Source organism: Podarcis raffonei, chromosome 2, assembly GCF_027172205.1.
Source record: "Podarcis raffonei isolate rPodRaf1 chromosome 2, rPodRaf1.pri, whole genome shotgun sequence".
Taxonomy (NCBI): Eukaryota; Metazoa; Chordata; class Lepidosauria; order Squamata; family Lacertidae; genus Podarcis; species Podarcis raffonei.
In genome coordinates this window covers 42,894,535-42,907,401 of record NC_070603.1, presented here as the reverse complement: position 1 = coordinate 42,907,401, position 12,867 = coordinate 42,894,535, and the positions used below count along the sequence as shown (strand labels likewise).

The 12,867-nt window shown below is 38.5% G+C and overlaps 1 protein-coding gene across 2 annotated transcripts in view; it reads left to right on the top strand.

Annotated features, from left to right (window-relative positions):
- Positions 1-12,196, top strand: part of FOXK2 (forkhead box K2) — a 31,036-nt gene extending 18,840 nt beyond the window's left edge. Inside the window, exons 3-9 of one of the 2 annotated variants that reach the window (XM_053376225.1) lie at positions 2,832-2,979; positions 4,566-4,712; positions 5,927-6,120; positions 7,678-7,853; positions 8,548-8,844; positions 9,038-9,232; positions 10,096-12,196. In XM_053376225.1, coding sequence (XP_053232200.1) covers positions 2,832-2,979; positions 4,566-4,712; positions 5,927-6,120; positions 7,678-7,853; positions 8,548-8,844; positions 9,038-9,232; positions 10,096-10,292 — 1,354 coding nt within the window. In that variant the 3' untranslated portion in view covers positions 10,293-12,196. Of the gene's footprint in view, positions 1-2,831; positions 2,980-4,565; positions 4,713-5,926; positions 6,121-7,677; positions 7,854-8,547; positions 8,845-9,037; positions 9,248-10,095 lie in introns of both variants that reach the window. The other variant, XM_053376224.1, reaches the window with a different exon arrangement.
- Positions 12,197-12,867: the final 671 nt, after the last annotated feature.

Genomic DNA, 12,867 nt, shown 5'->3' with positions numbered 1-12,867 from the left:
AAACAAACATTCGTCCATGCAAATTCTTTCCTATCAGAACAAAACATAAACAACATATCTCAAGAGAAGCAATTGAGACCATATAATCTTTCTCAAGGGAGAACTGACTAGAACTTCTGTGTGTTACCCTGCACATTTATATGAACAAGGTAAAAGGAAGACCCAGAGATGCCAATATTTTTCATGGAACTTTTCCCCCAATGGTGATACCAAACGTCTGTGTTTAAAGACTCAAAATGCATTAATTATGAAAGATCAAGGGTAAATCAGGCTTTTAAGATTCCTCCTTACAGTATCTTCACAGTACTGATTGGAGCTGCATAAATTATTGACTCCAACTATATTCCCAGATAAGATCTATATTAAAAACTAAGCTAAATTGGCTAAGGTAAGTTTAAATTGGCTGACTAAAATGTGCCCTTATTAAATGGGCAGCACATGTAAAAATAATAATTATATATAAGTATTAAAAAAAAACACCACCTACAGATGGCAGGCACCATCTTAGAAAAAGCATTCATTTTCTTTGTTTAACATAAAAAGAATTAATATTCTAAGACATTATCTGCTATGACATGCACATGGATCATCAAATGGCTTTTTTTTCTCTTCAAAACTATTTGATTTCATAGACAAATTTAATTAATTTAAAATTGCATGCTGTTAATTTCCTTTTAATTGGGTGGAGGCCCTATTGAGAACCTGTAGGCAAGGGTCAAAATATATGTGAATCCCTGCTCCTTTTGCACACAGGAACTTTTAAGCTTTCCACTCCATTAAGTGTCAGCCTCCACCCAGAAAACCCCATCCAAAGGCTGAAGATCCTTTGGAGCAGAATCTCACGAGGGACTGTTGTCAACGGAGATACTGCCTTTCCCCCTGCACATGAAAGGAAGCTCTTTCCACTCACACATGTAGATAGTGTGTTTGGATATCACCATAGTGTTTGCTGAAAATTAAATGGAAGATGGAGCCATTATGGGGGCTTATTCTCCATCTAATAGCTGGGTTGGCAATAGTTGAACTGTTGTCTGGATAGTGATCCTGTTCAGGGGTGGGTATGTCTTTGTCATGCAGGTGCTTTTCTAAAGCTGATTTGTTTATCAGTTGTACATTTTAGAAGCTACATAGTCAACATTTTGAATGCTTTTTAAAAATAAGTTCATTCTGAAAACTTCCACAAATAAAGTTGATAGGTATTCAGTTTGAAATGCTGAAATAGGCCCATAAGCCAGTACTATTGTGGGCATGCAGCAAAACAGACTTCTTAACAACAGTAGCTCAGGAGTCAGTTGGTTCCCTTTTCTCCACAGGTTGATCTTTAGTCTCTGTTGTATTATCCGATCTAACAAAGTTTTTGGTATTGTTCATTGTGAAGAATAAACAAATTATATGTTTACTTATATCATCCTTTTTTGAAATCTTTTGGATTGGTTTACTGCCCTTCTCACTGTAGGCCACTATATCCTGAATAGGATTTAGATCATTGTAGCATTTCTTTTGTAACTGGTGTGCATTACTGGTGTGTCCTCAGCTATCTCAAATCTAATCTACTGAAGATAGGGAAATGCACCTAAAACAATTCTTTGCATTCCTAAGGTTACCATCCTAAATGTAGTTCCTCATTTGATCTGACTGTCGTCACTGGACACATGTGAGAGATGTGCCTACGTGTACAGATATCTATTCCAAACTAATATGTGACAGTTGGCATCTATATGCAACCACTTCCATATTTAACAAGCAATCCTGACATCTAGTAAGATTGCCAGATTACAGCCTGGAGACTCTTCTGTCTCTTTATAGTCTTGCAGCCATGCAGGAGGATGCAGCTGTGGCATTAAAAACCAGCATTTGGACCACTTTACCGCTAAAACAATAATTACCTCCCTCCCTCAACCTGTCAAGCCTCCCATGTGCTGTTGGAAGATGTTGCTTGAAGGCCTCACAGCTTCCAAGTTGAAACGAAGGCTGGCTGCTCTTCACACTTGCTAGAGGGCAGCACCACACTTTTTGAAAAACTAGGTAGAATCAAACATTTGTTGACCTTAAGAGGGATTGTTTTCTCTATATTGAGAGCATGTGAGACTTCTGCCAAGATGTTAACATTTTCCTAATCTAATAATAACAGGAAAGTAAAGCCTGCTTCTTCCCATATGTCACTCACTACTGCCTTCATTGGTGAGTGACCCCTCTCTTTTCCCCTCAAAAAGAGCATTCAGATTTGTGCTGTAACCACTGTTTACATGGAGCATTGTCATCAAGGCATCAGTGATTTGGCAAATTTAGCCTCCATATCTTTTTCCAGGCACTGTGTCCTATAAGAGAAACTGGATTTGACAGTGTGATCTTTTTACCCAGGCTTTGTCAAGGCTCTTTGTCTCACCACATTGAATTTTGTACTCTATGTGTTTCAACTGAGCAGTTTATTCTGCAGCTGTACTTGTCCTACTTGTGTAGTTCTACATTTTGAGATGCCACATCCTTGTTTAAGGCTTGTCCATCCATTTTCATATATACTGTTGTAGACACAAGTAAAGCACTAGACTCTGAAGAACAGTTTTCTAAAAATGTTTACATCTAAGTTCAATTCCGTCACAAAAACATCACATTCATAAAATAGCGGTTAATGTTATCTTTATGAAAGAGATCCCAGTGATCCCTTCCCCCATAACTACTAAAGTTCACAATGCTGAGAGACTCATAAGGGTTATTGTGGAAATGATTGCAGGTTCTTAATTGCATGATTTATTTTGTAACCGGGGGTGTTTGATATTTTTAATTAGTGGGTGGGTATACTCTGTAATGAATATACTCTTCCTATTCTACAGTGCTGCAAATTCCTGCCCATCTAGCCCTCGTGGTGCAGGTTCTTCAGGGTACAAAATGGGCCGTGTAATACCATCTGACCTACATCTAGTGGCTGACAATTCACAGTCAGAAAATGACAAAGAAGCATCTGGTGGAGATAGCCCAAAGGTAAGCTTGATTGGAATCAATATTGTAACATTGATTCTTGAGTTCTGTGTTACACTAATGGAAATGTATTGGTTGGAAAAAGCAAAAGTAGCAATAATAACTATATGTGGTTTAGTAGTTTGAAAGAGAAAACAACATGTATCCTGTAATACCTGTGCTGTATTTAGTTTAGATGCTACAGAATGCTAAGAAAGTATCATAAAGCTAGAAGATTATACTTTCACAATTTTCTTTGTTGTCAAGTGATTTTTCTAAAATATCTTTCAAATTATATCCATTCTGTGTGTTGGAATATTGAAAATGCTAAAGCCTATAAAAGTTAGTTTCAAAAAGAAAAGGCATCAAATATGCAACCACAGAGTCAAAGGGGTCCTTGTAGGCAATGTAGTCCAACTCTCTGCTTGATGCAAGAAATCCAGAGCTAGAACATCCTTAACAGACGGCTGTCTAGCTTTTGCTTGGAGACCTTCAGTGAAGAAAAGCCCACTACCCCTCCTAGATCTGCCCACTTGGAGCAATAGAGAGCAAGTCTTTGTCCTCTTCTGTGTGACAGCCATTCAGGTATTTGAATGAGTGCTATCTTGTTACCCCTCAGTCCTCTCTTTTCCAGTCTAAACATGCCAAGTTCTTTCAACCTTTCTTCATAATAATAGGACTTGTTTTCCAAATCAGCAGCTGTATTTGTTGCCGTCCTCTGAACTCATTCCAATATGTCTATATATCATGGGAAGTCACTGTTCTGAGCACTTCTGTATTGGATCATTCATTCATTCATATTTTGTTCGTTTTAAAAACATCTCAGTACACCATAGTAATGTAGTTTAAAGTTGTGGGTGCTGTATTGACAAGCTTGAGTGTGTGCACGCTAATGGAATTTTAATGTCTGGAAACCATCCTATGAGGAATGCTTGAAAGAGCTGGATCTGTTTAGCCAAGAAAAGAGAAGATAGCAGTTTTCAATATTTGAAGGACTGTCATGCAGAAGATGGAGCAGACATGTTCTCTGTTGCTCTAGAGGGCACTACCGCAAGCTGGAAGCTGCAGGGAAGTAGAATGCAACTAAACATTGCAGAAACTTTCTACTGGCGAGCACTATCTGATCATGGAATAGAACTGTCTGAAGAGGGCTTTTATTTGCAGGAGGTTTTTAAGCAGAGACTTGATGGTCAGCTGTCAGCTATTCTATAATGTAGTTTTATCTTACGCTGAGTGGGGGGCTGACTTCCAGTGTATCTTCCAGTTTTGTGATTAATATGGATATGGTGTTCCACTTGAGGTTGAATAATAATAGTGCAGAATAATATGGAATGATTACTTTCCATGACTTGGAAACTATGGAAACTATTAATGCAGCATATATTCACATTAGCCTTTTTTGTATCACACTGTTGACTCAAGTTCTACTTGTGATCAACATCAGTCCCAACTCTCAAACACATAATATCTCCCAATGCAAATCTGTTCCAGAATTGTCTGATATTTTCAAGCTTTATTGTAATACACAACTCATGTATTTCTTACGTTACTGAATGGATAAGCCGCTGTAGAAAACTTTTTACTGTATTCATTTTCATCTTCTTTTATAGGATGACTCAAAGCCACCTTATTCCTATGCACAACTAATAGTACAAGCAATTACGATGGCACCTGATAAGCAACTTACACTAAATGGAATTTATACGCACATAACTAAAAACTATCCTTACTACAGGACAGCAGACAAGGGCTGGCAGGTAAACATAACTAGTATTGTTTTAAGTAAAATAAACAGAAAAAGACTTAGTTTAATTACTACTTCAGCCACGGACTTCACAGCCCCCCTCCCGCCCTGGTTATATGTTTAACTTTGTGAAATAGGTTTTTAGAGCTTTGAAAATGATTAGCTGTTTCAGTAACCTAAAATGGTACACTGGTTCTTTCAGTAAAACTAACCCTTTTCCCATGACCCTTTTCCACATAGAAAGGTTAGTAATGGATGTATTTTGGGGGAGATGAGGGTTTTTCAAAAGTGTAATTGAGAAATGAGAAATCCCTAAATGTCTGGTAGTGGAATGTTATTTATTCATTTATTTCATAAAATTTATTCATCACTTGATTGTAAAAAACGTCAAAGCAGTTTAAGTAAGAGTCACAAATTCTGTGCCAACTTCTCCAAATGCTATTTCCAGAAACCCCCAAACTGGATTACTTATCCTCTTCATCTAATAAAACCAACTTGAACATGTGCTTTTGTTTTTATAACGTAGTCTGTTGGCAGCTATTGTAAGGTTGCAGAACTTGGGATATTCCAGTATAGATTGGAGAGACACAGGGGATGGGAGAGGAAAAGAGGCAGGAATTTTTAAGGAGGAGGAAAGAAGAGGACATGGAATGGGAGAGAAACAGTGAAGCTTGAGGAGAATTCTTTATTACCAAAATCCTTAGCCATCCTCATGTATTTCTTCATGCCTGAACAGCATATGTTGCCTGAATATTTCCAAGCTTTTTAAAAGAAAAATTCATGTTTTGGTTATTAGGAAACTAGAAGGCATTGTTCAGTACATCCTAGGAGTGTAATGTGAAGAGCTTGAAAGATCAAGTCAGGGAAGGCCACCAGAATGTCAAATGACTTTTCAGCATGTAAAATTTAAAACTGCTGTACTAAGCAAAAGTTGAAGTATTTCAGGTGACAGAAGGTAAAAATACAGTTGAAGCACCAGGAAAAGGCAAAACCATGTGTTAAAGAGGGAGAGACTGCCAGACCTGAAAACCTAATAAATATGTGGGGCTATATAGTGATAGTTCCACTGCTGAAAAAGTTGGTTATGATGGAAGGGTGACTGCTGTCAAATGAGTATGTGGTGACTGGAGAGTGGTTTCACAAGGAGCAGAAACCTCTGCATTAGGCCATATTCCTGCTTGATACTGAAGAGATGGATGATTTCTATATATTTTTTATATTCCATAGAATTCAATTCGTCACAATCTCTCTCTGAATCGTTATTTCATCAAAGTACCACGTTCCCAGGAAGAACCAGGCAAAGGCTCCTTCTGGAGGATAGACCCTGCCTCTGAAAGCAAATTAATAGAGCAGGCTTTTAGGAAAAGGCGGCCGAGAGGAGTACCTTGCTTTAGAACCCCTCTGGGACCTCTCTCTTCTAGGTAAGGAATCAAAGTTGGGGGTTTAAAAATACACTTTCAGAGGCTTCACCTTAAGTGTGACTTGTTCTGCTGGGCATAGGGTAACCGCAGTCCTAAGCAATCGCAATGTTGTTAGAGCTAGATGTATAACAATTATAAAGGACTTTTCCTAAATGGAGAACGGGTGTTGGTTGTGATTGACTGCACTAAGGAGCCATTAAAATTTCTTCTTGAGGAGACTTGGTGGGTTTTGCTTCATACGAAGGATCTGTTGCCATTTTGGGGGCTTGAAATCCCTCCCCCTCCAAAGTTTAGGCTGGCTAGTAATGTTGTTCCTTCTCAGTTTTAGCCCTTTCGAGTGCATTGCATTTCTCAGTTACCACAGAACAATAGCTGTGGAGGGCTAGATTCACACAGTGCAGGTAATGTAGTGTCACAAGAATCGACTTTCACACATTGAATGTTGTCAGTTTGCATTATTAACATAACACCTGCCAAGCTGCCCTCTTGCTCCACAGTTGCTGCTCAGGGATAATGCCCAGCAAGGGCACACTCTTTTTTCCCTTCAATCTGTTCACGCTTCTGTAGTAGCTAGCTAGCTAGCAAGCAGCTCTACATGGCTTTTGATTGCACTTTTTTAAACCATTGGCTTGCCCCATGGCTTGAGCCTTCTGGAGAAGTATCCATTTACCTTTTGGACCTAACCCACTCTGCTTAAATCTGGGTGTGTATAATACTTTATATAATATTTTAAATGGGTGACACCCAGCCATGATCCCCCAATTGTCCAATGAATTCTGCTTGTGCAATGGGACTTCTTTCACCCCCCTCCCCCAAAAATCTTCTCTTGCTCTACAGGGATTGTATTGGTGGTGCAGGGGGCAGAAACCTAAGCACAGATTTTGAAAGTTTTCCTTAAGAGTTTCATGTGTTCCATCATTTAACTAAAATTCATAGTGGCTAGGCATGCATTTCCGAATAGAACATGAACAGTTAGTAGTTTCCTAATAGGGAGAATACTCTGGTGCCGCTTAAACCAAGGTGGAAATCACAGAGATATAAATTTTTAACAGTTCCGTTCATTCTTTAGATATTGTCTCAAAAATGATGTATCTAAAAATATTTAAAGCAGATCCTGTGTGTTAGAGAAGTAGGGAAATCCAAGGGGAACGTATATGGCAGAGTAACAAAGATCAAGGTATTTGAGTTAGGGAATTCCATACCTTTTGATTGTCTAAGGTGCCCGTGTGCCTGCCAGTGTCTGCTTTGATGTCCACACAGGGGCTTCAGCACATTGAACCTCTAAATTGAGGCATGCTGAATAACTCATTCATTTTTATTGACATTTGTTTCAATGCCCCCCACATCCTACTCCTTGTTCTGTGCTACTATAGCAACCATAGTCTGCTTTTGAATTACCTCTGCAAAAGTCTGCGAAGTCAGGAATTGGTAGTACTTCTCAGTCAAAGAGCTCCTCCTTGTGGAAATTATATGTATTAAATGGTTTTTGAGGCTGACTACTCATCGTAGCTGTCAATTCTCAATCTGAAAGTGGCTGCTTTTGTTCTTCATTTGCAGAAGTGCCCCAGCTTCCCCTAATCACTCTGGAGTGTTATCTGCTCACTCGAGTGGTGTGCAGACCCCAGAGAGCCTGTCAAGGGAAGGGTCACCTGTCCCAATGGAACCTGAGCCGAGTACTATCCAGCCAAAATTAGCAGTAATACAAGAAGCACGATTTGCACAGAGTGCCCCAGGTGAAATATTCATATAGTGTTCATGTATTTAATATGCATATTAAAACTGTACCAAACTAATGGAAAGTATAATGTAGGCTTCACTTCAAAAGCCAAGTTTGTTTGCAGAAAGAAATTATGAATGAAAATTAAAAATATAAGTACTCTATGCTTTGTGAAGGGCTAATAGAACACCCATTTCCAAATACTTTAAAGATTTGTGAGTTGGGGTTGAAATGGAATTGTCATGCTGAAATTATGACAATTGATGGTGCTGGGTGGGGTTGATGGAAGTTGGGAGTCCAACAGCTTCTGGATTTCCCCAACGCTGTGTTAGGAGGTCTCCAAAGGGGAAAGCAAACCAAATTGTTTCATAGGAGCACAGAGATTACATTGGTGACCTCCTGCAAAATGTGCTCAGCCACTGAACTACGGATCTACAACACTTACACTTGAAATGTAGTTATGTTAACTATTGGTGTTGCCAGCAGTTGCAACCCTCTCCTTGTGGCACAACAACATTTTTTTTTTACTTTTTTACTGCTGAAAACAGTGTCAGTAATACTGAACTAACTGGATTTACTCTTAGTATAGCTGAAGAAACTGTTGAAGGAAGGAGTAGGCTTTTTTAAAAATTCAAGTAAACAATATGTTCATAGACTTTTGGAAAGTGGATGATTTAACTAATTTCCCCCCTTTGCCATTTTTTTGATAGGATCACCCTTATCTAGCCAGCCCGTTTTAATTACTGTACAGAGGCAGCTACCACAAACTATGAAACCTGTCACATACACTGTTGCAACTCCTGTGACAACATCAACATCCCAGCAGCCTGTAGTACAGACAGTTCATGTTGTTCATCAGATCCCAGCTGTGTCTGTCACAAATGTGACTGGATTAGCACCAGCAAATACTTTCACTGTAGCTGGACAAGCCGTGGTCACACAGGCAGCAATGGTGGCCCAACCTAAGGGAGAACCTCAAGAGAATGGAGACCACAATGAAACGAAAGGTGAGAATTTGGTTCCAGTTCCCCTTGGAAGTAATACAGTCCAAATATGTTTTGTATTTGTTGCAAGTAGAGAAAACAACTACATCATACTGATTTCTCTTAAGAAGTGCTAATTTTGATGCTTTAACCATGAATCATTCAGTGCTTTCAAACTTTTATTCTAACAGATTTTTATTTTTATTCCCACCCCCAGTTAAAGTGGAGCCTATACCTGCCGTTAGCCATACAACCATAGGAGCTGCTAGTCGGATCATTCAGACATCTCAGACGGCACCTTTACAGACGGTTACTCTAGTGCAACAGACACCTCTAGGTCAACACCAGCTACCAATAAAAACTGTAACTCAGAATGGAACACATATAGTACCCATCACCACAGCAATTCAAGGTCAGGCCAACACTGGTAAGCATTTGGAGTGATGCCTTTAGTGTCACAAATTTTCTTTTGTCACAGTGATGTCCAGTATCTGTGGATTCTTGATTCTCAAAATTATTACAGATTTGTGCTTAATTCTTTAGCTTATTTTGAGGTAACTACTACCTTGGAAAATTAAGGGTTTTTTTGTTTGTTTTTTAGTCTACATCCTTTCCCTTTCACGTTAAGTTAGGAACTGATCTATGATACAAAGAACTGTGTAACTGTGCTGTGCATTTGTATTTCTGGAGGAATAGCTCCCCATCCCAGATAGCAGTCAGCTTTTAAAATCAAAAGGATGTTTCTGTTGAAAGTTAGGGAATTCTTCTGTGGGAGAGTCGGGAACCACCACTAGTTATGCTCAAGGCTTTGGGCATGCCTAAAGTAACTCTTTTGACCCCAGCATTGGTTTGATTCATGGTGTAATTAAGCTTTAGATACCCAATTATCTTGCTGTTGTTTTATTTATTTCTCTCCCCCACATGCTGCCCTGAACCTTGAAAATGCAGTTCTTTACAGTGTATTATAGTTATTTACTCATGCTTTTTTCTTGGTTGTTTCACAATCCTTTGGGACCATCTGTTCCCGGTAGAATATAGACTGCTATCCTATTCACACTTTCTGGCAGTAAGTTCCCTTTATCACAATAATGTTTTTCTTCCTCTTTAGCCATAAGGTCAGCCACTGCAGATATTTTCACCCATGCAAGAACATCCTAGGGTCGTTCTCGAATGTGTGCCGCATCAAACTTTCATGTAATACTCAAGCCATTCGTGGAATTGGGCTTCCTCTTGCCTTGCCTGCATTTAATGTATCTCCATTCTTTTATTTTACAGCTGCTGCAAGTCCCCTACACATGTTAGCAACCCATGCATCTGCATCAGCTTCTCTTCCAACAAAACGTCAGAACGGAGACCAGTCTGATCAGCAAGAGTTGAAACGTATCAAAACGGAGGATGGAGAGAGCATAGTCATAGCTGTGAATGTTGAAACTCCACCTGTGGCAGTGAGTGAACAAGGCAGCCAGAACTAGGAACTTAAGAGGAATATTTCTTTTTAGAATGATGCTCCGTGGTGCCAAAAGGAGACATTGAAACACCTAAAATATTGAACATGTTCTCACATGGTGGGGAAAGGGGCCCTGTGACTTCAACTTTCAGCACTGAGAAAAAAAAAACACAGGTGGCCTTAGAACTCCTTAATTTAAAAATCGAAACCAAACTGTCCAACATCTTGTTCCAGAGGCTGTGACCCCTTTCCCCCCACTCCTCCTTGCCGTTCTGAAGTGACTCTTTATAGATAAGGAGAGATACAAAAGTTGGAAGTCTGCAACTTTAAAAAGCTCTATTGGATTGATTACTTTAAGGATTGAGTATCTCAGTATATCACAGCATGATAAGTACTTCATGTGACTGGATTTCAAACGATTGTATATTCCTCAAAGGGAACAGAGGCAAGGAGCCATTTCCTACATCTTGGCAGCTAGCCTTTCATAATGACCTACCCAATGCAGTTGTTGGTAGATATGCAGTATTTTGTTGTTCACATGTGGAATTAGAAATTTTTGATGTGTACTTTCATTTTATTTTCAAAATAATGGGGTCTTTGACATTTCAAATCACTCCATTTCTACTCCAGAAACTTTGGAATCACACAGTACTTTTCATGTGAAATTTTGTTTGGTAAAACTGAATGTAGGGTTTTTTAACCAATGGAATGATTTAATTTTGTCCTGTTAAAGTTCAGATAAAGCTACTTTGTTACATCTGCAAATTTTCATATTTTAGCAGTTGCCTGATAAAATTTAATCAGATTTTATTACCTTGTGTAGTGATCAAATGCTTCTTTGGGCTTGCATGTTACTGATTAGAAATACAGTGTAAATGAGCCGTTAACTGACGTTAAAGAACTGCTATGATGAATTTGACCAGAGCTGCACTTATCTGTTTCTCTTTCTTGCTACCTTTTGCTGTTTGTTATTTTGTGTTGACTTTGATTGTCCCTGGCTTATTTTTCCAGTCTAAAGTAAAACAAGAGTCTCGCTTAATATTGTGTATGTTTAAAATGGCAGACTGTTCTTCATTTAGAAAAGAGAAAATTCTTTATCACAAGTCCTTTTAAAAAGAGAAAAAAAAACTTGTCAGAGGTATATCCAATATTTTTCAGCATAAGCGCCCACCAGTAGAAATTAATCTGATGAGTTTATCTTTAACTTTTGATGTCCTGCACAGACCTTCTGGGGTCTGCATTAAGAGTAGCTGTTGAGGTTTTCTAACAGTGGCTACCATACTATAATAAATGTGGTTTTTTTTAAAGTGTGTGTTCTGCAGTTGAACATTTTAAAGGATACTTCTCAGAGTTGTGATTGTAGAATCCACCTTACATTTCAGAACTGAACTAAAAGCTAAGACTGTTTTTTGTCTTTCATTCACATGCTGTCTTGTCCCTTCATATTAAGGTGAGTTAAAGGTAAAGACTGGCTTGAACCTTTGATTTGCCCTTTTTTGGCAATACCATTATTTATATATATTTTTTCATTTTGAGAAGAATCTGTATTTTCATGATGGACTGAAATGGCTTGGAATGGCTTATATTTAGTCAGTTTTTGAAAACTGTTTATCTGAAGACCAAATATGAGAAATCTGTACCAAGTATCATGTTAACCCACACAGTAGAGCTGTCACAGTGTCAATCTGGATAATACATATTAAAAGATTATGAAAAAATGCTGTACACTAGCTGGATTTATAACAGCCACTATAAGCTGGGTAAAGCAAAAGAATTTATGTAACTGCAGCATTCTACTTTTTGTGCTGTGGTCACTTAATTTAGAAATAATTAAACTGAATTATTGGCAAAACATTTGGTTATAAACCTACTATTTCATGAGTATTAGGCAAACTGCTGCAAGTTTTTGAATAAAAAATTCTGGTGAAATTCTTAAGTCAGTCAAAATTTATTCACACTTGGAAGTTTTCTTATGCACCCAATATAGTCAGTGTAGGACACAGAATCTTGGAGCAAGATTTACATTGCCGTCCTATGCACATCTGTCAGAATGCCATGGTTCCAGGTAAGGGCGCATAGAATGATAGCCTTCAATATAAGAATCTTTGAACTTACCTGCTGTTGACCTACCCCTTCTTCCATGGGCAGGGTACTCTAGAAACGCTTGCATTTCCATTCCATAAACTTGGTTAAGTAATGCTATGCTATTTGAGCACTGGGGAAAGCTTAGATATAACTTTAAAGTGTCAAAATGCCAATTGCCAGGGCTCAGACAAGTGAAACAGGAGGGCATGAGTAGGATAGGTATCGGAAGTAGTAACATAAACAAAGTATTACCAAATACAGAAATTCTTCCCTACCCTGTCTGCTAGTGGTGTCTTATCTTTGCTTGTCTTACTCACTTTCCCTTATTATATGTAATACGTGAAGCTTTTACTTCAGTCGCCTTTGTAAACAAGTAATTGCACAAAAATACTAGGATTTCATGGAAGTGTATATTACGGCTCTCTGACATTGCAGCTGTCTCCTTGTGTGAATGCTACTTGAGACCGGTGCTGATGTCACTTACAGAAGAAAATTTCATACAAATCCATTTTAAG